The 26,548-nt window shown below is 43.1% G+C and overlaps 1 protein-coding gene across 1 annotated transcript; it reads left to right on the top strand.

The window, feature by feature from the left end:
• Positions 1-1,553: 1,553 nt before the first annotated feature.
• ctxnd1 (cortexin domain containing 1) lies at positions 1,554-26,287 on the top strand. The gene is made up of 3 exons (XM_084923292.1): positions 1,554-1,796; positions 7,561-7,665; positions 22,675-26,287. Exon 3 carries the CDS (start codon positions 22,744-22,746, stop codon positions 22,924-22,926), a length of 183 nt encoding a protein of 60 aa, XP_084779418.1. The 5' UTR covers positions 1,554-1,796; positions 7,561-7,665; positions 22,675-22,743; the 3' UTR covers positions 22,927-26,287.
• Positions 26,288-26,548: the final 261 nt, after the last annotated feature.

The following is a 26,548-nucleotide window of genomic DNA, read 5'->3' as shown; positions in this document are numbered from 1 at the left end:
CCCTTATTAAAAACTCTACGCACAGGATAATGCAATCTTCGACAACTGAAAAGATTTCACACTTATTACTGATAATAATTAAGAAAAATAATTAAGAAAAAGACCACCAACACACACACACACAGATATATATATATATATACATATATATACTTACTTGTAACTGATTTTGTCAACATTCACATTATTTTCATCTACTAAATTACATTAGATGAAAATGATTTCACTGCTTCTTATCTTAAATGTAAAATATATTGGGAAGGAGTGGTAACATTTCTGTTTTTAAGAAAGTTGATTTAACAGTTATATAACAGTTATATACACTTAATGACAACTTCTTTTCTGTAATACTAACACAGCAAAAGAAATTACTACAGTAAGCTTTTAGATGAAAATAAAAATAATATGAAAAGCATATGGATAGTAATCAATAATATTGTAAATAAAGGAACTAAAGGATTGGACTATCCAAATAACTTCCAAATGCAAAATACAATAATCAGTGACATAAAAAAAATTGCAAATGATTTGAATGATTTTTACTCGCTGTGGGTCCTGGCTTGGCTAAAGTTCATAACATTTGGGAATCACATATATTCTACCATACTGACAATAAATAACATATTCCATGTTATTGAATGTTATTGTGTAGCTATAGAGACATTCATGCAAAATTAATGCCTTTAAGTGTTTTTCCTTTTGTTATTTTAGTTATATTTACAAGTTTGAAATAAACTATTCAATTCTATTCTAGGGTCAGAATTTGGCATAATGACATAAAAGCCTGCTTATAACAGTTCAGCCTGATGATTTTGATGTAATGGTGCAAGGGATATTTTCTTGGCACACTTTCCACACCCAATTTAGTAATTTTCAATTTAATATAAACAACACCTCCTACCCAAGTGCTAATGCTGACCATCATCTCTATCCCAGAGAGTTGCCATCTTTTGGCTGTTTCCAGCAGGAGAATGTGGCGTAAGATCAAAAAACACAGATCATCTCTGATTGGATTCTTGAACCTGTCAATGAATTGGCTGTACTCAGATGTCCTCCACAGTCCCTGGCCAATTCAAGAGAGTTTGGGATTTGGTAGAAGGAGAAATTCATGTGAATGTGTAGCTGGCAGTTCTGAAGGAAGTGTGTAATGCTATTGTATGCCAGAGTTTGGAGACACAACTCTTATTAGATAAGGTGATGTTTTGTTTGCATCTTTTTATTGTTGATCAAAAGAAAAATATAGATTCAGACAAACATCCCCAGTTCATTTAAAGCAGATTTAACTTTTAGTCTGATTAATGCCTTAAATAATACATCCCCTTTTCAAAGTGTAAATGCACATCATCAAATGGTGTAATTTCTTTAACCTTTGAAAACATTCTATCACTTGTAGCATATGACACCAGAGCTTTTGTTGGCAGTTCAGCAAATACAGTGCCATAAATACTTGCTGCATCTGTTAGGTGGACACACATGCAGCTGCACACTGAGAGTGAGAGTGGAGCAGTGGTAGGGTTGTGTGCTGCACTCTGCACTGCTATGCTTATAAGACTCAGATGCAGAGCGGAGATGCAGCAGCCACCAGTAACTCTTCCCCCCTGCTCTCTGCCCATCTGCCCCCAACATCATCTTTTCCTCTTCCCTCCCTTTGTTCTTCCTTTCCATTAACTTGTCATCCTTCCTTGTCTCCTCATCCACTCCTCTGTCCCATTTCCCCGACTCTCAGTCATAACAGCTCCTCAGTGCAGAGCAGAGCCGTCCTACCTTCAGCAGCTGCAGGATGTGAGGAAAAGCAGGTAAGAAACCCCAACTGTTGTCCGTGCTGTATTTGAGCAGCACTGTGTGAGATGTTTTTTTGTAGAAATTAAGGAAGCAGTGGATTGTAATTGCAATTCTCCAGTCTTATTTCCGTACCAGAGACTAGAACAGATGGGAGAAATAGAAAACAGGGTGTGTGTGTGTCTGTGTGTGTGTGTGTGTTGGGGGGGTAGTGAGGGTCTGCCTGTTACACCTGCACCAGCATAGTGTCTATGTCCAAAGAGATTAGGTTAAGTTTGCCTATGCATTTGTCATTTCTGATGAAGTGTGGAACAAGAGAAATACTTAGACAGGTACTCTGGTTAAACTAAAAACTAACCCTTAATTAAGGTTGCATGCAGAAGTCATGAGTGGAGGTCAAAAAACATTCTGCAAAAGAATGGTGCGTATCTGAAATTAAACATTTACACTGATTGATCTTGAAAGGTCCATTTGTCATCCTTCACCTGGTTCAAACTATAAATGGCCTTTTTCTTGTTACTGGCTATTTGAGAAGTCTTCACCTTCCTTTCCAAAATGTTGAAAACTGCACACTGTCCTTCTGTAAGTGTTCCAGAATCCATCACCTCCCTGCGTAAACTCTGTTTGCTTCCTGTATCTCTACAGATTTGAAAGTTGACTGCTGTTGATGTTGCGCTGCAGATAGCCTGTTCACACTCCTTGTTTCTGTTCAAAATAAAACTGTGGTTTCTGATTTGGCCCTTTCATGACTTACACTACAAGTCAAAAGCTTGGGCACGCCTTCTCATTAATGTTTTTTCTTTATTTTTACCACTTTCTACATTGTAGAAAGATAAATGCCACACAGAGTTCCAGTAGCAGACACATCTCTACATCAACGGTTCAGAGGAGACTGCGCGAATCAGGCCTTTATGGTAGCTGCTAAGAAACCACGACTATGGAAAAGCAACAAGCGAAAGAGATTTGTTTGAGCCAAGAAACACAAGGAATGGATACTGGACCAGTGGAAATCTGTGCTTTGGTCTGATGAGTCCAAATTTGAGATCTCGGGTTCCACTCGCCGTGTCGTTGTGCGACACAGAAAAGATGAACGGATGGTCTCTACATGCATGGTTCCCACCGTGAAGAATGGAGGAGAAGGTGTGATGGTGTGGGGGTGCTTTGCTGCTGACACTTTCGGGGATTTATTCAATATTGAAGGCACACTGAACCAGCATGGCTACCACAGCATCCTGCAGCAACATGCCATCACATCCAGTTTGCTTTTAGTTGGACCATCTCCATGCTGTGTAAGGGCTATTTGACCAAAAAGGAGAGTGATGAAGTGCTGTGCCTCCACAGTCAGCAGGCCTAAACCTAGTTTGGGATGAGATGGGCCACAGAGTGAAGTCAAAAGGGCCAATCTCCGGGAACTCCTTCATGACTGTTGGAAAACCGTTTCAGGTGAAGACTTCATGAAGCTTATCAAGAGAATGCCAAGAGTGTGCAAAGCACTAATGAAAGCAAAGGGTTTCTGTTTTGAAGAAACTAAAATATAAATCATGTTTTGAGTTGTTTCACACTTTTTTAATAATAATGGATTGCATTTATATAGCGCTTTTCGGGGCCCTCAAAGCGCTTTACAATTCCACTATTCATTCACTCTCACATTCACTCACTGGTGGAGGCAGCTACAGTTGTAGCCACAGCTGCCCTGGGGCAGACTGACAGAAGCGAGGCTGCCATATCGCGCCATCGGCCCTTCTGGTCAACACCAGTAGACGGTAGGTGAAGTGTCTTGCCCAAGGACACAACGACCGAGACTGTCCGAGCCGGGGCTCGAGCCAGCAACCTTCCGGTTACAGAACGAACTGCCAACTCTTTGAGCCACGATCGCCCATTTTGTTTACCACATAATTCCATATGTGTTCATTCATAGTTTTGATGCCTTCAGTGAGAATCTACAATGTAAATAGTCATGAAACTAAAGAAAAAACATTTAATGGGAAGATGTGTCCAAACTTTTAACTGCTAGTGTACATCTCCAGGTTCAGATTAAAATGAGAGCTTGTCCAGGTTTGATCAGTTTAGTGCATTTGAGTTTGTACTAATTAGCTCATTTGATCCTGTTGTGCATTAAGCCAGGTTTGGTTTGGTTTTTGGTGGATGCACTAGGTGTTCAAAATAAGGTGTGATTGTTTTCCATCAGAGATTAGATGTTTGGACGCCTTGAGAACAATGATTGGTGTTTGCTTAGATGAGCTTTAGTCGTGTTTTCCCATTTGGGTTGCATCGTTTCTCTTTCCCACATTCTGGTTGTGTTGTGGTGTCATGGTTAGTGTCAGTTGCCTCTGGACAATTCTACATGTGCACAGGAGTTTGTGGGGTTCCCAGCTTGTAGGTTGCTTTACAAACCTACTTGTGTAAAAGGCACATAAAGACTAGGGGTGTAGTGTTAGTTGTGGTTAGGCAGATAGTGGAAAACTCTAGTAGTTTTGCTCTCTTTGATGTTTTGTGTCATCCTATACCATGGCCTCAATCGCAGCTTTTGTTGGCTCTCCTTCTTGGATCTTGTTAGAAAATATACCAAGGAACAGCTGTTGAAAATAGCTGGACACTATGGACTGACGTTAAGGTTATCGTCTTCAAGACAAATGGTTATTAAAGTTTTAGCTGAGAAACATAGTTTGGGTTTAGAGCCAGTAGTTGCTCCTCTGGTGACTACAAGGCTTAATTTTGAGCAGCAGGAGCTGCTTTTGATGCAGGGACAGTGTGGCCAGGATAAGTTTCATATCAGGACGAACTTGTGTCTCATGCCTATGTTTGATTTGGTCTTTATTTGAGCAGGTGGCTAATTTGAGGCAGTGGGTGAATTCAAAACAAACTTTGTTGCTCAAAAGTTTATTTACTGAGAAAGCTCAGGCTGTTCACTTTGCATTAAGCACAGAGGGTAGCTTGAACTAAAGTCTGAGTTAATGTTACAGACATCCAGCCACCACTTTCAGTCCTGGCAAGCTAATGTGGAATTGATGAGGATTTGTTGGCTAATTTTAATCAGTAGTGTTCTGCTGCAAACACTTTTGAAAGGCCTTTTGATTTATTTGTCTTATAGTAATTTAAGAACTGAATATCAGAGCACAAAATTACTAATGTTCTTGAAACAGCAGCTTTAGCTGATGACAAAATATTGACCCACAAGAGTCATGCTAGGGATGTACACCCCCATTGTGACAGGAGAAACCTTAATAGTTGGCACTGTGATAGAATTCCAACTAATAGTGCATTGAAAGCTCTGCAGGCTGTGTTTGATTCAGTTGCACAGTTGATAACTTTTTTCATTTAAACAACAACAACAACAACAACAACAACTTCATGAGCACAGAGCAAAGTTTAGCCCTGGTGATAAGCTTCTGGCCCTCCTGTCTATTGTAGGATCTCCCGTTCCAGATAAGATTTATGGATCTTTACTCTACCGTATGTTATACAGGCAAGTCTATATCATTGGTTAAAGAAAGGCAACCCAATTGTGCCATGTACATGTTGAAGTTATACCTGTGGTGCATCTGGGACTGCTAAGATGCGTATAGGGAACTCTTTTGTACTTTTTTTTCCTGCTCTTTGGTGGAAGCCAGTTTGGACTTTGTGTGTTGGGTGTAATACATTTTTCAGTAACACAGTAATGTAATGCTTAACGTACTCAATTACTTTTATGATAAGTAATGAGTAATGTGTAATGCATTATTTTTCTTGAGTAATGACCCCAACACCTGGCTGTGGCAGATCATAACTCACAAGATGCAAGGGTTTAGATGACCTTATTATATATGGTTGCCTGAAAATTGTGAAACTACAGAATCTAGATGTGTTTGTTAGACATTTGCCTGCATCCAAATGTATTTTAGGATTTACAAATCTTTCATAGGGGACACACAATCCCACATGCAGCTGTTGGAGCATGGCAGTGATGTCAGGGATGCTATAGTAATCCAATTTGGCAATGATGATGTGGCATCATTTCTAAGTTTAAATCTCTTCAGTATTGAACAGCAGACATTAACATTTCTTGTTGGAGGTCATTTAAAAAAAGAATAAACCCCAACCCCCAGGGCTGGTTTGGTACCGGACCGCGAGATTTGAGGCTTGGGTGTGAAATTTATGGTTTTCAGGGTTTTTATCGATTTTTATCATTATTTTTTTAATCGTTTTTATCGTTAACTGGGTTTCCTGGGTCTCCTGGGTCTTTTCCCATGTGGTATGAATAAATCTGCTTTTTTTCTTTTTGGTACCCGTACTGGTTTTATTTTGTTGTATTTACACCTGAAAGGCTGGTCTGTGAAAATATTGTCACACATAAACCGGTCCGTGCAGCAAAAAACGTTGGGGACCGCTGATTTACATTATATATAATACATAAACATCTCTATAAATATTCAAATAAATACATATAAAGGGAATGGATACAAATTACATACAGATACAGATAAATGAGTAAATAAGAATTATGTATGGTATTAAGGGTGTGTGTGTGTTTGGGGGGGGGGGGACATGATGTTGAAAGAGCTTTTAGTGAATTCAGTGTTCAGAGCAGAGATGTGCAAAGCAGTTGGTATTTGTATTTGTTGAGGGGGGGAAGTATCAAAATAGGCGTAAAGATCCAGTTTTTTTGTGTTACACTTCTAATTAACATTATAGTGTAAGTATTCTTTAGTAGTGGTGCCGGTGGGGGGATTGGTGCTTATGGGGGGGTTGGCAGACAGTACCAGGAATAAGATGCTTTAAGTGCACGTGATTATGCATAACAGATGTTGACAGATGTTTGACATAACTGCCTCTGCTGATCTGACTTTTGCACACATTACATAACAGTTTGGTTTCATCTGCAGCACTGAGTGTAAAATGCTTCCACACAAGTTGATCAAGTTGTTTTGGCTGGTGCAGGACCAAGAGGTGGCTCAGCAGCAGCAACACTCTTTTCTGTTTGGTTGACCAACTCCATGTGGGGAGTTTCAGCTAAGTTAATGAGTGACGGAAAGCTCTGCTACTAGCCTATAGCCTATATCTTGCTGTCTGCAAAAGACAGAGTAAAATATATGTACCATATAACTGCCACAAGTGCATACAGTTCGACACAACAGAAGCATTGTTTTATCCTTTTAAACCGAACTTTAACGTTACTCTGTCAACAGCCTATTGTCTAAATCCGGTCCCCAACCTTTTTTGCGCCACGGACAATATTTTTACTCACTAACAGCTTCTTCCTCTGGGCCATTCAGACTGTTAACAAACACTATCACCCCACACCACACCCCTACCCACCCACCTCACCAATCTGAGCTATGGTCTCAGTAACCCTCATCACTCAGGCCTCTCACATATGGACTCTATACTCACACCACGTCCTTACTTCTTCCAAGCACTGTGCTGTCCGTTGTGTGCCTTTCTCCTGTTTTGTATATATTCACAGCGGTGTGGAACACCCATCATTTTGTTGTACATGTAAACAGGAAACATAATGAGATGCAGACATGATAACATGAGCTTGACAACATAGGACACACAGACATAAGTAAGCAAGAGGAGGAGACGGTGGACAAAGACAATATTGAAACACATGAAGGGAGACTTAGACACAAGGGGAGTCTAATAAACAAAGAACTAGAACTGGGAAACAGGAGCTTAAGATGACTAAATGAACTTAAACATAATCCATAAACATCAAAATATATTAAAACTCAAAGTCTTGTGCTGAATGTCTTATTACCTTTTGTGATTTTTATGTCCATTTCATGTTGATTATTTCAGTGGCTGGATTGGCTTCCAGGAGGATAAGCCTGAAGCCATGCGAGGTCCATGGTGGTGGTCCTTTTCCACACCCCCTTTGTTTTACAGTACCTGGGTGTAACGTTGGTGAGTTTGTATGTGCTCCTTTTTTCTTCTTCTTTTTGTCCTGGTCCTGAGCAACTGGTGAGTCCAGCTCAGCCTTTCTCTTGTTTTTACTTGATTATTGGACAGATTTATGGCTGATAGGCTCTGCTTCAGTCACCTCTTGACTGTGATCCAGCCTGCAACTGCTTATGATTTCTTTTTATACATGTAATAAATATATCTTAATATTTAAACCAATGTATCTCACTGGGTTGCATTTTAAAACCTGTGCAGCCTTCTATTTAATTTGCTTAAATATTCCATCTTTATATTTCCTAGGAGTGAAATTCCCCTAGGTGGCAGGTCGCAACTTACTTAATGACAACCCCCCCTGAGCACATTGCCAGTAGCAAGACCTCAGGTTAAGTAGTTTTGAGACAAACTTAAAGAGGCGAGGTTGAGATGGTTTGCAAATGTATAGAAGGGATAAGGTATATGAGGGATACCGCAGAGACGACTCATGGAATTAGTGAAAGAGGAGATGCAAATGATGGGTGTGGTCTGTAGCTCAGCTGCAGGGGAGGTGTGGTGCAGTGGGTTCAGGTGGCAGCACCAGGGGAGGCTGGCCAGCACAGTTAGTGGTCATCATTAAGTCATGCCGCCACTTTTTCAGTAGCACCGGTCAGAAACTAGAAGAGCGAGGAGAGGAGCTGGAAGTGGACAGCTGCAGACAGCAGACATGACAGAGCAACTGTCTATGTGGAACACCTGCAGCTGCTGCTGTTCAGTATTATGGGGAATATGAGCTAGCTGCCATAACAGCCTGGAAAGGCAATGCTGTAAATTGTGTTGTTCTGGCCAAGAATAAGACTGAGTCATGTTACAGTTGGTGTGACAGAAGTGGATGCTCGGATTAGTACATGCTGAGATAAGATGGAAGCAGAAGATCCACTGTGGTGACCCCTAAAGTGAGTCGCTGAAAGACATCTCTAAAATACTTCTGCAATTAAAAATCATTAACTAAGTAGTGACTGAAAGAATTACAAATGCGAGTGGCGAATGTTGTATTGCTTATAATGTTTGCACTCCGTGCTTACTGTCCCTTGTGGTCCACCGTAGTGGCAACGGGGAGTGTTTGTTTTTACAGAAGTGGGTGTGTTTTATGTTGAACTGAACGAGCGGCAATAAAGAGAATGGTGGCTCACGAAGCAGATTATGAATACGTTATTCATAAGTTTGAGACAGAACATTACATGGTGTCAGAAAAAATCGAAGTAAACGCCCACTGACAGAGTGAAATGGATTCGTCGGGAGTTCCTGCACCACGGATGGACTGGGATTCAGCCAATCTTCCCGATGCCTGGCGGAGGTTCGTACAACATGTGAAGCTAATGTTTAGCGGCCCGCTAAGCGGCAAGCCCGAGGAGACCCAGTGCAGCTATCTTCTTCTGTGGGTAGGAGAAAGAGGCAGGGACATTTATAACACATGGCAGCTATCTGATGAAGAAGCTAAAAAGCTGACCACATATCTCGACAGGTTTGAACAGTACCTCATGCCGAAAACAAACACCATTTTCGCCAGATACAAGTTTAATGAAAGACTCCAAGGTGAAGGGGAGTCATTTGAACACTTTGTGACCGAGTCAAGCAGTGTGGCTACGTTAACAGTGATGAAATGGTCCGAGACAGGATTGTCTTTGCAACCAGTTTCCCACAAGTCAGAGAAAAGCTTCTGAGCCAAGGGTCAGATTTGACTCTAGAAAAAGCCATAGACATTGCACGCTCCTATGAGATCGCACGAAAGCAATTGAAAGCCATGGTTGACCCACACACGAGCCTGCAGGGAGCAGCGCCCGCGCATGCAGTATCCGCTAAGCGCCAGAGTACGCAGCAAAAAGATAGGAGGGCACCTCATCATAATAAGATGGGAAAAGTGTGTGGAAGATGTGCACGAGCACACAGCCAGAAGGAGGGGTGCCCTGCAAAAGGGAAGAGGTGCAAAAAGTGCAATAAAATGAACCACTTTGCTAAAGCATGCCGTTCACAAGCACCACATCAACCCAACCCAGTGTACTCTATTAACCCTGACACTCCAAGCGATGAAGCGGAGCTATTCATAGATTCCATAACAAAGTGCCACGAAGGGGAGGCCGATGAACAGGCTTACGCTGACGTAGAAGTAGGCTCACTGCATCACACTGTGAGTTTTAAGCTTGACACAGGAGCCACTGCTAACGTCATCCCTGCCCGATTGTTTAAGAAGTGCTTTAAGCAGGTTAGCTTGGCACCGCCCACACGCACACTATCTGGCTATGGAGGAGAAAAACTCAACATCAAAGGCACATGCCAGTTGAAGTGCAGGTAGAAAGACATTCACAAGATGCTGACTTTTGACATAGTAGACACTGCAGCACCCCCCATCCTAGGGTTGAGAGCATGCCTGGATCTAAACCTAGTCAAGCTGGTCATGTCAGTACAGATCACAAGCGTCATGGAGGAGTTTGCCGATGTGTTCAAGGGCATAGGGAAATTCCCAGGAGAATGCGACTTACACATTGACCCAGACGCCATGCCCGTTGTGTGCCCCCCACGGAGGATCCCTTTCACACTGCGGGAACGACTGAAACGGGAGTTGGATGACATGGAGAAAAACGGCATAATCGTCAAAGTAAAAGAACCCACAGAATGGGTAAACGGACTGGTGGTCGCGGAGAAGCGTAATGGGAAGCTCAGAGTGTGCCTCAATCCTCGCGATTTAAACAAAGCCATCAAAAGACCTCATTATCCGCTTCCAACATTGGATGACATCACACCAAAGCTGGCAGGAGCACAGTACTTCAGTGTCATGGATGCTCGCTCAGGCTATTGGGCCATCCAATTAACCACCAAGTCATCGCTTCTCACCACCTTCAACACGACCTTTGGCAGGTACCGTTTTCTGCGCCTTCCTTTTGGGATAATATCAGCACAGGACATTTTCCAAAGGAAAATCGATGAGACGTATGAAGGGCTCAATGGAGTGGCAGCCATCGTGGATGACATCCTCGTGTTTGGCAGGACAAAGGAGGAACACGACGAGAACCTCCGTGCCATGCTTGAGCGCACAAGGGAGCGAGGAGTACGTCTCAATCCAGAGAAATGTGTCATAGGCGCCACAGAAGTGAGTTACTTTGGACACAAACTCACCCGGGAGGGCATCCAGCCAGACCCAAAGAAACTGCAGGCCATAAAGGACATGCCACCTCCTGAGAATAAGAATGAGCTTGAGACAATCCTTGGAATGGCGAACTACCTGTCCAGATTCGCACCACGACTATCAGAGGTGAACGCACCGCTGCGTCAGCTGCTCAAACAAGACTTGGAGTTCATCTGGGATCAGACCCACGACAGAGTCTTCCAGCAAATGAAAGATCTCATAACCAGAGAACCAGGCCCCATACTGGCATACTACGACACGACCAAGGAGCTACGGCTACAGGTAGATGCATCGAAGTATGGTTTGGGAGCTGTGTTGATGCAGGACGGACACCCAATAGCATATGCTTCAAAGACACTGACCCCAACAGAAGTCAACTATGCACAGATCGAAAAAGAGCTCTTTGCAGTGCTGTTTGGATGCAAGCGTTTCCACACCTACATATACGGCAGGAGAGTCATCGTTGAGTCGGACCACAAGCCGTTGGAGCACATACTGAAGAAGCCGATCTCTGTAGCCCCTGCTCGTCTGCAGCGCATGCTGTTACAGCTGCAGAGGTACGACATAGAGATTGTGCACCGGCCCGGAAAAGACATACCTGTGGCCGACACACTGTCCAGGAAACCATTGCTCGACCAAGACAGCACGCTGAGTGAAGGCATGGAGGACCAGATCCACTCAGTGATAAACAGCCTCCCAGTAAGTGACAAAAAACTCTCAGAGACACAGGCTGCAACAGGATGCGACCCGCAGCTCACCCTGCTGAAGCAAACTGTGCAGGATGGCTGGCCTGAGGACAGAAAAAAATGCCCTAAAACCCTTTTGGACTTTTGGAATTTCAGAGATGAAATTTCACACTTCCATGGCATCATCTTCAAAGGTGACAAAATTATAGTGCCAATAGCCCTAAGAAACAACATGCTGGAGAGAATCCACACTGGGCACATGGGGATTGAGAGGAGTAAGCAGAGAGCAAGGGACGCCCTCTTCTGGCCAGGCATGGGCAAGGACATAGCTGCCACGGTGGAAAACTGTTCCATATGTCAGGAGAGGCGCGCGGCGAATCCCAAAGAACCTCTCATCCCACACCAGATCCCTGAGAGACCATGGCAGGCAGTGGCCTCAGATCTCTTCACATGGCGTGGACGGGACTACTTAGTAGTTGTGGACTATTACAGCCGCTACTTTGAGGTCGAAAGGCTATTCTCTACCACTGCAGGGTCCGTCATCAAAAAGCTCGAGGCCATATTCGCCAGACATGGTATACCAGAGAAGCTTATCTCAGATAACGGCCCACAGTACAGCTCTCGAGAGTTCAAGGATTTTGCGGTCACATGGGACTTTGTCCACACGACCTCAAGTCCTTTGTACCCACAAAGCAACGGCCTTGCCGAAAGAACAGTCAAAACGGCTAAATCAGTTCTGGATAAAGCTCATGCTCAGGGAGTAGATCCCTACCTGTCCCTATTGGAGCAAAGGAACACGCCAGTCGACGGCTTCAGGTCACCCGCGCAGCTCCTCATGAGTCGACGTCTACGCTCAGTGCTTCCCATTACCGGATACCACCTGGTACCTCGCATCATAAGCCCGACGGTTGTGCAAAAAACACGGATGGAAAGACAAGAGCATCAGAGGCGTTACTACAATCGCAGCGCCGCACCACTACCGAGGCTGCAGCAGGGGGACCACATTCGCTTTCAGCACGAGTCCGGAGCCTGGAAACCGGCTGTCATCATCCGACCTGCAGAGACTGCCCGCTCTTTCGTGATCCGCACTGGCGAGGGACAGACTATACGGCGTAACCGGCGGCACCTGAGAGGCGCCAAGGCGTCACCGGCACCTTCAGCACCAACATCCGATCTGGTAACCCAGCCGGATAGTGCAGCTCAACAACAAGCAGAGCCCCTGTCGCCATCTAGAGACACTAAAACACCAACCATGGACACTAGCCCTGCACTGACCACCAGATCAGGACGAGTGGTCAAACCGAGGGTTATTCTTGACCTGTGATTGTAAAGGGTGTAGGCGGATTGCTGCCCTGAAAGAAAAAAAAAGAAACATGTCAAATGTCAATGTACTAATGAGTTCATATCCCGTGTTGCATTGATGTTGTTAGTTTTATGCCACAGTAATTTTACACATGACAGTGTTGAAAAAACTGTTCCTTATCCTCATGTTCAGGATGTTCTATTTTGAAATGTATACCAGCTGTGTCACTGGCGGACATTTAAAAAAAAAAAGGGAGATGTTGTATTGCTTATAATGTTTGCACTCCGTTCTTACTGTCCCTTGTGGTCCACCGTAGTGGCAACGGGGAGTGTTTGTTTTTACGGAAGTGGGTGTGTTTTATGTTGAACTGAACGAGCGGCAATAAAGAGAATGGTGGCTCACGAAGCAGATTATGAATACGTTCTTCATAAGTTTGAGACAGAACATTACAGCGAATATGAACTTTCTCAGAAAGGTGAATGGCTTCTCCGAGTAAGGAGCTCAAACATTCGAGGTGGACTAGGACTAGAGGCAATGCTCCTCAATATTGAAAAGAACCAGCTGAGGAGGTCCAGGCATCTCACTGGGATGCCTCCCTGTGCCACCTGGGCGAGGTGCTCTGAGGCATGTCCTACTCTGAGGAGGGCATAGACCAAGGACACACTGGAGAGATTAGATCTTTCTAGGCTGGCCTGGAAATCCCCTGGATGGGCTGCAGTAGGTGGCTTGGGACAAGGAGGCCTGGGTTTCTCTGCTTAGATGCTGCCCCCGTGACCCGCCCCTGGACAAGTCACAAAATTGTACAAGGAAGTTATTGATACTGCTCAAAAAACGTAAAAACACCTCTGAATCAGAGTATAGCATGAAGTCAAGGAACTTCAGGGATATTACTCTGGTTAGTTAAGTAGCAGAGGGGATTGTTGATCAGGTTTAGCTACTTTGGTGTTAACAAACTTCACAACAGGTGCACTAGAGAGGCAACAATGAGACAACCCCAAAAAAGGGAATGGTTTTACATGCTACTAACATTGCTGCCCTCCTTATCTTTCCGAGTGTTTTTCACTATTTTTGCATTTAGTTAGGGTCAGTGTCACAAGCTTAAAGCCATACTTGGACCCTACAGAGGTTGCACAGATAGTCCAGCTCCTCCAGGATTGCACATCAATACATGGCATTGTCAGCTTTGCTGTGTCTCCCAGCACAGTCTCTAGAATTACTGAAGGTTATTTTAACATCCATGTAGATACTGATATCCTCAACATGGCATTTAATTTATAATTAGATTAAGTTGGGTTCTCTCAAAATGTAAAAGAACCCTCCCTCAAGATTTTCAAACTCTAGATCTATTCCTTAATCCTTTGTGCAGTTCTGGCTCAGTCCACGTTTTTTTTAGATTTTACAGCATTGACAGGAAGAGGGAGCAGACAGCCCCTCCTTCTAGAGTGGGTGTTGGGTGTATCTTGGCGGTAGCCAACTAGGTGTTGTCTCCACAGTCAGCCTGGTATCGTGCGGGTCAGCAGAGCAGTTACTCCATTGCAGTGTGGTACCTGGATCTTGCGGGTTCCCTTTGTGTCAGTCTTGTGTCTTTCAGACTGATAGCTCCTCTGCTTCTTAGGGTTGGCCTTCATTTCTGGCAGGGTGCTGACCTGGTGGCCATGTGAATGTGCTTAAGGTATTGGACCGCACCGTCTCCCCATGCGCTGTTTTACATATGGAATATGTAAATGAGTGGACAGATAGTCTTGATGTGATAGTGTTCTGTCCCAAGTAAAAGATTAAAAATGGTTCATAATAATTTAGTGATAAAAATGTCATATTTCATCTGTGGTAATTTATGTTAAAAAAGAGAGTCATTTAGTTAAAAATATGTTCTATACAGTCAGCATTAGTTTTTCTGTATCTTATTTTGAAGGAGTAATCTGTGCTCGCAATGCATTGTGGGAAACAGAAGCTGCAGTCAGTTGGGAAAAAGCATTGTACAGAAAACCTGCCTATCTGTATTTAAACTTCGTCTCCTGTGGCCTGAGTCTTTATATACACCATCGAAAGCAATGGCTTTTCACTCAGCACTTTCATCGAGCTATTCAAGCCACAGTTGTAAAAGATTGTAAGCCGTCGAGAAGACTGTAATAAAGGAGCAAGACGCTCAGTTTCCTGGCTCATGAAAATTGAGTTTGGCTTGCTGTTGACCTGCGTTAACATACACAGTGTATCCAACACGTAGCGATAACAGTATAGTGAAAAGCCAGGTCAGCAGTTGGTGGAAGATAAAGTTTACGCCACAGCGATGGAGACACAGCATCATCAGAGGCTAGCTCCCAATCCAAACACTCTGGCTCCAAGCGCTCATCTTCCAAGTTGTCCTCAAGGTCCAGTGTATTGGAAGCAGCCAATACAGCCATCAGCCAAAGCCTTGTATAGTAAGAGACAATTCGAAATTAAAAAGCAGCAAGCAAATCTGGAAATGGATTTACAGATGTTAGAGATAGAGAAAAAAGCTGCAGCCGCTACGGCAAAAGCAGAGGTTCTAGAAGCTGCCGCAGCTGTTGAACAAGAAAAAGGAGAAAGTTTAAAAAGTTCAGTCCCACCACAAGTTATCAGACAGAGAACTATGGAGTACATGCAACATCAAACCCAGCTAAAGTCACATCCGGCTGAAGAAGGAACACCTCAAGTTGAACTGACAGCAAAGGTGCCATCATTCACTCCAAGGAAACCAACCTCCTCTCCACCTGTACTCTCAAAAATGTACGTAGAGGAGGAAACTTTTGGCCCACCAAGAGAGTATGTCGAGCCGAACAGTCACCATGCTCCTCACAATAGTGATGCACCTATGGCTGACTTTGCTAGGTTCCTTGCACGCAGAGAGTTAATCACAACAGGGCTCTTTAAGTTTGATGACACCCCTGAAAATTTTAGAGCATGGCAGTCTTCATTCTTAAATGCAACTGGAGGCATTGATCTTACACACAGCCAGCAGTTAGATCTCCTAGTCAAGTGGCTCGGTAAAGAGTCCTCAGAGCATGTTAAAAGAATCCGGGCCGTTTATACCACTAACCCCAAAGCTGCCTTCCAGTTGTCATGGGATAGGCTGGAGGACTGTTATGCTACACCCGAAGTAGTAGAGAATGCCCTGTTTAAAAAACTGGACAGTTTTCCTCGCCTTACAAACAGAGACAATGTTAAACTTAGGGAACTAGGAGATTTGCTCCTAGAGCTGCAGGTTGCTAAAGACGAAGCCTACCTCCCAGGCCTCGCTTACCTTGACACACGTGGGGTTAAGCCCATAGTGGAAAAGCTGCCTCCAAGCTTACAAGATAAATGGCTCCACACTGGTTCAAAATACAAACAGAAATATAATCTGACGTTCCCTCCATTCTCATACTTTGTAAAGTTTGTCCAAGAGAAGGCAAAAGCGAGAAACGATCCAAGTTTTGTGTCATGCAGCAGCCAACCCCTCAACAAAGGTGAGAGACCACCATTCAAACAAACTAGCTACAAATCACCTCTAACTGTAAACAGAACAGAGGTTGATACAAGTGCTTCTGCTAGTATCAGAGAGGATGATCTAACACGTTATTATCCAGTCCACAAAAAAACGCATCCTCTAGCCAAATGTAGAGCTTTCCGGATCAAACCACTACAAGAAAGACGAAACATACTCAAAGAACACAAATGATGTTTTCGCTGTTGTTCTCCCATGCACACAATAAAGGACTGCGACCTGAAGGTCAAGTGTGAGGAGTGCCAAAGTGAAAAACATTGCTCTGCCATGCACCCTGACACGGGTCAAAAACCCCAGCCAGAAAATGCACCTGAACCAGAGCCTCAGCCTCAAGACAACACTCTACCCAAGGTAACGTCACGATGCACTGAGATCTGCGGTGAAGGCTGTCCTCCGCGTTCCTGCTCCAAGGTATGTCTAGTTCGAGTTTTCCCTAAAGCTCAACCAGAACGGTCTGTTAAGATGTACGCCATTCTTGATGATCAGAGCAATTGCTCGCTGGCACGTCCTGAATTCTTTGAGCTATTTGGAATCAGGGATAGCCCTCTGACATACCATATGAGAACGTGTGCTGGTCTAACTCAAATGCTCGGCAGGAAAGCAGTGGGGTTCCAAATTGAGCCTGTAGGTGAAGGCCCACGTCTAGACCTTCCTCCTCTCATTGAATGTGATGAGATAGTATTTAACAGAGATGAAATACCTACACCTGAAGTCGCTCTTGCCCATGCCCACTTGAAACATCTGGCTCCTCTGATACCTAAGCACGACCCAGCTGCCCAGATTGCAGTTCTACTGGGCAGAGACATCATACAAGTCCACAAGGCATGACAACAAGTCAACGGACCCCACAATGCTCCCTTTGCTCAGCGCCTAGACCTAGGCTGGGTAATCATGGGGGAAGTATGCCTCAATGCTCACAGGCCAACGGTCAATGCCTATAAAACTCACGTGCTCTCCAACGGACGTCCATCTCTCCTCACTCCTTGTCCTAACAGCATGAAGATCAAAGAAAAACCATGCTACGGCGGGGAGCATAAGAGTAGCTTCTTAAAACGCAGTTCGAAACCCAACGCAGCAGAAGAAAAGCTTGGAGAGAAAGTTTTTGAGCGCACAGAGTATGACAACCAGCACGCCCTGTCCTTTGAGGATGAGACCTTCCTTAAGATAATGGAAAAGGAAGTCCACCAAGATGGAAACAATAACTGGATTGCTCCTTTACCATTCAAGTTCCCTTGCTTGCCACTTCCAAATAACAGAGACCAAGCGCTGTCTAGACTCAACTCACTGAGACGCAACTTAACCAAAAACCCTCAAATGAAAGAGCAGTTCTCAGAATTTATGGACAAGCTGTTTAAAAACAACCATGCAGAGATTGCTCCACCCATTGATGATAACACTGAGTGCTGGTACCTGCCTATTTTCGGCGTATGTCATCCCCAGAAGCCCGGTCAGATACGGGTGGTCTTTGACTCTAGTGCCGAGCAGTCTGGCGTGTCACTCAATTCAGTGTTATTAACAGGCCCTGATCTCAATAACACCCTCCTTGGTGTCCTGATTCAGTTTTAGGAAAGAGCTCATTGCAACCACTGCTGACATCCAGCAGATGTTTTACGGGTTCCTGGTTAGACCAGACCACAGAGATTATTTGAGGTTCCTGTGGCACAAGGACAATGACTTGTCAAAAGAGGTGCAGGAGTACCGCATGCGGGTACATGTTTTTGGTAATAGCCCGTCACTAGCGGTAGCCATCTATTGCCTTCGAAGAGCCATCCAGGAAGGTGAGGCAAAGTTTGGAGCAGACACAAGACACTTCGTCGAGAGACACTTCTACGTCGATGACGGGCTGATTTCAGTTCCCACAGAGTCTGCAGCCATCGACCTGCTCAAGTGCACATGTGCATCCTTAGCTGAGTCTAACCTCAAGCTCCACAAAATCGCCTCGAATAGTGTCTCAGTCATGCAAGCATTCAAGCCAGAGGATTTGGCCTCCGGCATCAAAGACTTGGGTCTCGGCGACGATGCTTTACCGGCCCAGAGAAGTCTAGGAATGTGCTGGGACATTAACACTGATTCATTTACCTTCAAGGTAGCTGTCAATGACAAACCCTATACCCGCCGTGGGGTTCTCTCAGTGATTAATAGCATCTTCGAGCCCTTGGGACTAGCATCGCCAGTGACAATCAAAGGCAGACTCTTGTTACGCAAAATGTCAAATGGAGTCCAAGATTGGGATGCTTCTCTCCCCCAAGAGGAGATGGACGCATGGGAAACATGGAAAATGTCCCTCCAAGATCTGAGCAGTCTCACAGTGCCACGCTGCTATGTACCAGCCTCCCTTTCCAAGTCCACTTACACTGAACTGTGTGTCTTTAGTGATGCCTCAAGCTGGGCTATTGCAGCAGTAGCATATTTGAAAACAGTCAATGCAGAGGGACAATGTGAAGTTGGATTTGTGCTTGGGAAAGCAAAACTTTCACCCCAACCAGAACCCACAATACCCCGTCTTGAACTTTGTGGAGCAGTTCTAGCGGTAGAGATGGCGGAGTTCATTCTGGATGAACTTGATCATAAACCAAACACTGTCAAATTCTACTGTGACAGCAGGGTGGTTCTTGGGTACATTTGCAACGATTCAAAGCGCTTTTATGTCTACGTACATAATCGAGTTCATCGTATACGCCAGTCCACATCCCCTGAACAGTGGCATTATGTTACATCAGAGCAAAACCCAGCCGATCTAGCAACCAGGTCGGTACCTGCATCGCAGCTCATGGACACTATGTGGTTTAAAGGACCAGACTTCCTTTACAAACTACATGAACCAGAGACACATGAATCGTTTGAGCTGATTGAACCTGAAGTGGATGCTGAAATCCGACAAGTTGGTACTTTCATTACTCAGATTCAGAAGAATGGACTCACACCAGAACGCTTCCAACGCTTTTCAAGCTGGACCTCACTGGACGTGCCATTGCCTTCTTAATTCACCAAGCTCATTCTCACTCATCAAGCAACTCATCAAATCATTCATGCAGGGGCTGGCATAAATGCAGAGAACCACGCACTCCAGAGGAGATGGATGCCGCCAGTAACCTCATTCTCCAGTCTGTTCAAAGGGATGCTTTTCCTGATGAGTATGCTGCTCTACAAGCCAATCAAACCATCCATGCCTCTAGCCCCATTGTAGCCCTCGACCCTTCATGGGTGAAGGCCTCATCAAAGTTGGAGGTCGCCTCAAACATGCTTCATTGGACCCAACGTTAAAGAATCCAAAAATTCTCCCAAGCAAGCATCATGTGTCAAAGTTGCTTGTCCTGCACTATCATGCTAAGGTTGTGCATCAAGGAAGACAGTTCACAGAGAGTGCAGTTAGGCAAGCTGGACTGTGGATTGTAGGCTGCAAAAGACTGGTCTCATCCATTATCCACCGCTGCGTAACATACAAGAAACTCAGGGGGAAACTAGAGACTCAAAAAATGGCAGATCTCCCGCCTGAAAGACTCGAAACATGCCCTCCATTTTCGTATGTCGGGTTGGACGTGTTTGGCCCATGGTCAGTGGTCACTCGACGCACACGAGGTGGCGCAGCACAAAGTAAGAGGTGGGCGATACTTTTTACGTGTATGACTACAAGAGATGTACACATTAAAGTCATTGAATCTATGGACACTTGCAGCTGCATAAATGCAATATGCAGATTCTTTGCAATAACAGACCCAGCCAAATAAATGCGGTCAGACAGGGGCACCAACTTCATTGCAGCAAGCGTGGAGCTTGGCATGGCGCAACCAAACAAGAACCCTCCCGACATTGTCAACCATTTTCACGCTAACGGTTGCACATGGGAGTTCAACCCCCCACATGCTTCTCACATAGGGGGCGTCTGGGAAAGGATGATTGGGGTAACTCGCCGAATATTGGATTCTATGCTCTTGCAGAACAAACACACCCGTCTCACACATGGGGTGCTTTGTACCCTAATTGCTGAGGTATCGTCTATAATCAATGCAAGGCCCTTGGTCCCTATTTCAACTGACCCTTCCTCACCATTCATACTCTGTCCTGCAATGATACTGACCCAAAAGCAGGGCTTTCCTTCTCCACCAGGAGACTTTTGTGGAAAAGACTTGCTCAAGAACCAATGGAAACAAGTGCAAGCACTTGCCAATGGTTTCTGGAGTCGCTGGAGAAACGAATATCTCAACACCCTCCAATCAAGGCGCAAGTGGCATGGAACACACCGCAATCTTCAGTCAGGCGACATTGTGTTGTTGAAACAAAATCAAGCACCCAGAAACGAATGGACAATGGCTATCATCACAGCCACCTTTCCAAGCAGTGATGGGAAGGTCAGAAAGGTCGAAGTGAGGACATCTTCCCAGGGAGTCTCAAAGACTTACCTGCGTCCCATTTCGGATGTTGTTGTGCTCTTAGAAAACGAAGTGACTGATAAAAAGTAGTTGTGGCATCAATAATGCCAGGCGGGGAGTGTTCTGTCCCAAGTAAAAGATTAAAAATGGTTCATAATAATTTAGTGATAAAAATGTCATATTTCATCTGTGGTAATTTATGTTAAAAAAGAGAGTCATTTAGTTAAAAATATGTTCTATACAGTCAGCATTAGTTTTTCTGTATCTTATTTTGAAGGAGTAATCTGTGCTCGCAATGCATTGTGGGAAGCAGTAGCTGCAGTCAGTTGGGAAAAAGCATTGTACAGAAAACCTGCCTATCTGTATTTAAACTTCGTCTCCTGTGGCCTGAATCTTTATATACACCATCGAAAGCAATGGCTTTTCACTCAGCACTTTCATCGAGCTATTCAAGCCACAGTTGTAAAAGATTGTAAGCCGTCGAGAAGACTGTAATAAAGGAGCAAGACGCTCAGTTTCCTGGCTCATGAAAATTGAGTTTGGCTTGCTGTTGACCTGCGTTAACATACACAGTGTATCCAACACGTAGCGATAACAGTACAGATAGAAAGCATGCTGTTATTTTGCAACCTTGGTTCTCTGAGTGAGAAACTCTCTCCCCAACTTTAAGGACACTTGGAAACACGTCCCAATGAAACTATCAGCAATTTCATGTCTGCACAGCTGTTTTATAGTTAAGCTGTGAGGTGTGGCAGTAGTGTCTTTTATACAACCTGACTAATGGGGGGTCATTCTGCTGTACATGTGGGATATGTAACAGATCAGAAAGATAGTCTCACTAAGAGAACCGAGGTTACACAGTAACCGTTCATATCCTGGTTTCTCAGATTCATTTTGTGTCTTGTGTGAGTTTTTGGTTGTTCCACTTTTGTGTTTGGGTCCTGTCTAGAATTCATCTTAAAATCCTTTTGTTCTCTAATAAATGCCCTGTCATGGTGCTCGGTTGGTGACCCAGCGTTTTGAGTTTTGTTCTGATTTGATGTTTGATTTTTTCATTTCATTCATTCTCTATTAGTTTTCAGGTTTTGTTCTCAGGGTTTCTAGGTCTTAGGCTTTCTTCCTGTGCCTCCTCTGTTTAGTGTCTAGTTATCCCTGTCCGGGTGCTTTCTCTGGGCTCTGTTTCGTGTCCCTGAGTCTGTGTCTGTAAGTTCAGTCTGTGGATTTCCTGTTTTACTTTGAAGGTCTGTGTCTTTTGTCTCGTCGTGTTAATTAGGATCAGCTGTGCCTCCCTCCTGTTTGCCATTCCTTGTTTCCCTCCGTGTGTGTATACAGTGCGTGGTTGCCTGTGTTTCCTGGTGTCTCTCTTCGTATCTCTGTTCATCATCCCGTGTTCTTCCCTGCATGTTATGGTTTCAGGTTTGTTCTCTAGTTTTCCCAGTTCAGATCTTTTCTTAGTTCTGTCCTCGCCATCCTCGCTTTTGTTTGTTTTCACCTCCTGTTAATAAAGCTTACTTGCATCATCAGCCAGTGCCTGCATTTTGGGCCCTTCTTAATAACTCCACACGGCTTGCCCTGCGAACCTTGACATGCCCCTTATTGAATACTTAGATCAGCTGATGAGTAGGTGTTCATAGTTCAACGTACCAGACTTGCTGCTACTGGTAATTAGACTTTTACCATTGCAGCTCTGAAACAGAACAACATGTCCTTCAAATATGCTATAAATAAACATTTTTTCTTTTCTTTTTTATTTGTTCAGTTTTTAAATAAAATAAAATAATAAACTATAATAAACTTGACTTGTGCATAATAATTTATGATAAAACACATATGTCAGAGTAGAAACTGCTTCTTAGTCTATTAGTCTTTGTTCTGATGCGTCTGTATCTTTTGCCTGATGGCGGCAGTTTGAAGAGATTATGAGCAGGGTGTGAGGAGCCTCCACATATCTATAGTATAACACTCACCATATCTCTTTGTTGTGCTTCCAGTCAGGTCTTCAGGATGGTAGCATGGTATGTGGGCGTGTCTGAGGACAGCAGCAGCAGTGAACAGCAGTCATGGAGATGGAAGGTACTGCTGAGCCAGCCTTTGTGGATGTGGACCAGGGCCTGACTTTGGCCTGTGTCGCCTTCCTCTGCTTACTGCTGATGGCCATGATCATCCGCTGTGCCAAGGTCATAATGGACCCATATAGTGCGATTCCTACCTCCACATGGGAGGAACAGCACTTGGATGACTAACAAACTGAAACACATATATACATATCATAACACGTGTGGCAACCAACTAGAGTAAGGGGGTAGTGGTGGTTTTTCATTTTTCATTTCACTAAATGACAGTGTGTGTTTTTCTCTAAAATGTTGAAGCTCCAGAACACATGTACTGCTGTACAATCGAAAATTGTATAAAATCCAGACATAAACATGGAATTTACACATCAGCAAAGATTGAAGGAAGTGCTGCTGTTTGAAAAAGCATTGTTGGAGTGACACTAATACAACCAATACAATAACCTTGGCTTTTGTGCCAGGGATGTCTTCCAGAGCCTGACTTCTTGTTTGTGTAATAAACACAATTAGTATTTACAAGTGGACAAAACACTTGACTGACCGCACATTTCCCTTTACAACATTACAGACTGGAGAAAAAAAGCAGACGATGATATAAAGAAGAGAATTCTTTCACAAAAGTGGAAACAAAGAAAAATACCATATAGTGATAACACATGACTTAAGCAATGTTTAAGAATAATTTAAAGTATCATTTTAGTTTATTGCAAGTTTTGGAATGCTGACAAATATGATGGAACGTCTGAAGATATTGGAACAGGATAAATCAAAGTCATCATTTGATGACTGATAATTATATGTAGTCATCAACCACAGTTTATTACAGTTGTCCAAAATATTGTTTTTCACTGTTTTTGGAACTTTGGTAGAAATTAGCAGTAGATAATCATGAAGCCATGAGGTTAACCTTATGGACACCTGATTGAGTTTTTTCTTTTAAACTTTTATTTATTTGAAAAAAAAAACTAAAATATAGAGATTTGCCATTACTTTGGAGATAATAATAATAATAATAATAATAATAATAATAATAATAATAATAATAATAATACATTTTATTTATAGGCACCTTTCAGGTCACCTTACAATGACACGTGAACAATAGCATAAAAAACATAAAAAAATGTATATATAATAAACATGATAAATAAAATTTAGACATAAACAGTCATAAAAGTTTAAAGGCAAGTATAAAAACTGAGCAAGGTAAAAATGGCCTAAGACAGACCAGGTGTATGCAATTCTAAATAGATGAGTTTTGAGACGTGATTTAAAAGTGGTGAGACAGTGTGTGGTCCGGAGAACAAGTGGAAGTGCATCCAAAGTCTCGGGGCAGAACAACTAAAGGCTCTGAAGATAAATGAAGACAGAAAAAACTAAACAACAGCAGTGTTTGATGGGTTATTTAAGTTGGGCCATGGGATGGTGTGCTACCTGGTCCCCTTTGTCAATGACAAAGGAAAAGACGCTGAAAACTGACCAAATTTCAGTCAAGAGATCACATGATGTGATGCAGCCACTACACGAGGTTAACCATTAACCCTCTGCGGCCCAGGGCATAATTTGCCGTTTTTTAATACTTTTGATCTTACTTTTATATTTATTTCACCTTAAAAAACTATTTGTCTTGCCTTGTTTGCTATAATGTTTTAGCACAACCTCTCATCAATTTTTCATTTTGCCATTCCGCATTAACACAACTGATCTAAAATCACACATAAAACATAAAATCAGAGTCGGAAAAAACTCACAAACATGTTTAGCGAATCATTTTCATACTTTTAAATGCAAATATAAATCGTACATTTTTAAAACGTATGCACAAATTTTGCCAACAGCAAAGTAACACGCTGTTTACCTAAAAATGCAACCAATTTCTCAGCCGTTTTTGTACAACCCTTTAAAACTACTAAATTAAAGAACAATCTGGTTTCACGATAAGATGCCACACAAATTTTACCATTTTTGTCACTCCAAAAAATATTTTCTGTCCACAACAAGACAGAGGAACAGTCGTAGGTCTAAAAACTGCAGGCCTGACAACAGGTGTATCACTGCTCCTGTTTCCCACCTGCAGACAGCGTTTACAATCTGCCTTCAGTAGTGGCTTCATTGTTTTGACACTCAAAACAAACAAATGACTACACTACACATTAACTACATAAGACAACAATACACACAAACTACACACTCCTAAAACGCTAAATGTCAAAATTCGCTATCTCCCTCGCTCGCTCACTCTCTCTCTCTTGCCTGATGTCACTCCCAAAACTTTCCCGTCTTCCTGCCCAGCCAAATGCCTTGTTTTGCCATATAATTCCAGGGAACGAATACCTAAATAATCATATTTTTGACTACAGGCCTAAAGTTTCTAAGTAAAAAATTAAATTAAATTTTGATTAATTACATGGCAGGTCATGGTTTTAACAAACCTTTTGACCTTTTAGTAAAGTTGTGTTGGTCCCAGGTCTCATTATTACTATTGAAATGATGGCCTACAAAACTAACTGCAAAAATAAAAAGTTGTGTTAAAGAACATTAGCCATGATCTCTGTTATGTGCTGACAGTATATCGTATGATGTGATTTTGACATATGATGTAATGTTATTTTGGCCATCCACAGTAAAAGTTAAACAAATGCAACAGCCCCAGTTACTTAAATATTCAATGCTGTCATCACATAAGAAAAGGTAGACTAGCATACTTTAAAATTATTCATTTCTGGACAGAGACAATGGCACTTAACTGATTAAACAAGTTTACTAATAATTTCAAGTACTAGTCAGTACTTAATAACGGACAACAAGATAACATGTGAGTGGTTACCAGGCTCTACAGAAAACAAATTGCATTGCTGGACCTGTAGGGTCCAAGGTTTTTAAGGTTTTCACCAAGACTAACAGATAAATTGTAGCAATTTCAGTCTTTTAAATATGACCTTTCCAAGTTGCCAGACTCATGGAGATGAAAAGCCAAATCACCAGAGTGCCCCTTTATATCACTTATTACACAAATACAACATAACGAGGCCTTTGAATATTACTTTCGCTCTCAGCCACATGTGAAAATTTTATATGTTTTTTTAAATAACTCTGACTTGACAGAATTATAGCTTGTTTTTGATGCAGTGTCTGTGAGGATAAATGTTCAAACAATCTGTAGCCTTTAGCCTTTACAACAGCAGTCTTGCTTGATTATGTGCTAATGCATGTTTATGCATAGGATTTCCTCTCCTGATGGTGAAAGGAATGCACACACCGTATCCATGCAAAGATAAACTCCAAAGCAGAGATTGAATGTTGTCAAATGTGTCCCGGTTTAGGGCAGTATAGCACTGACACCTTTGCCTGTCTCAGCCACTAGTTTAAAATAAGCTGGGTGTTCTTGTTGCATATGTCTGACTTATATTTGTGCATAGACTGCATTTATCATGTATGAAATGTAAGTTGCATGTTATGAAGTGCCTATGCTCATAATAAACAACAGAGGAGCCATTTAATACAGAGTTCTAGATCAGCTCCTCAAATCCTTTACAGCCATGCTCCATCTACCAGAAAAACATACCCATACTCTGATACATGCATCAGAGAGCAACCTGGGGGTGGTATCTTGCCCAAGGATATTTGACATGCAGCCTGGAGCCTCCAGGGACTGAACCACAAACCGTCCAATCAGTAGATGACCTGCTCTACCTTGTATCCCAGAGTCTGTGTGCTACACTCTATAGGCATTAACTACTGGTAGAACTGGTCATCTACCACTGAGGGCTTAAGTGTCCAGCTACTACAGTGT

Source organism: Perissodus microlepis, chromosome 1 (assembly GCF_051167445.1).
Source record: "Perissodus microlepis isolate ML-2025 ecotype Zambia chromosome 1, ASM5116744v1, whole genome shotgun sequence".
Lineage (NCBI taxonomy): Eukaryota > Metazoa > Chordata > Actinopteri > Cichliformes > Cichlidae > Perissodus > Perissodus microlepis.
The sequence above is the reverse complement of the archived record's forward strand: the minus strand, read 5'-3'. Positions and strand labels throughout refer to the sequence as shown.

Excerpts from the sequence above, each read along its gene's own strand:
- ctxnd1 (XM_084923292.1), top strand. The coding sequence starts at position 22,744 with ATGGAGATGGAAGGTACTGCTGAGCCAGCCTTTGTGGATGTGGACCAG.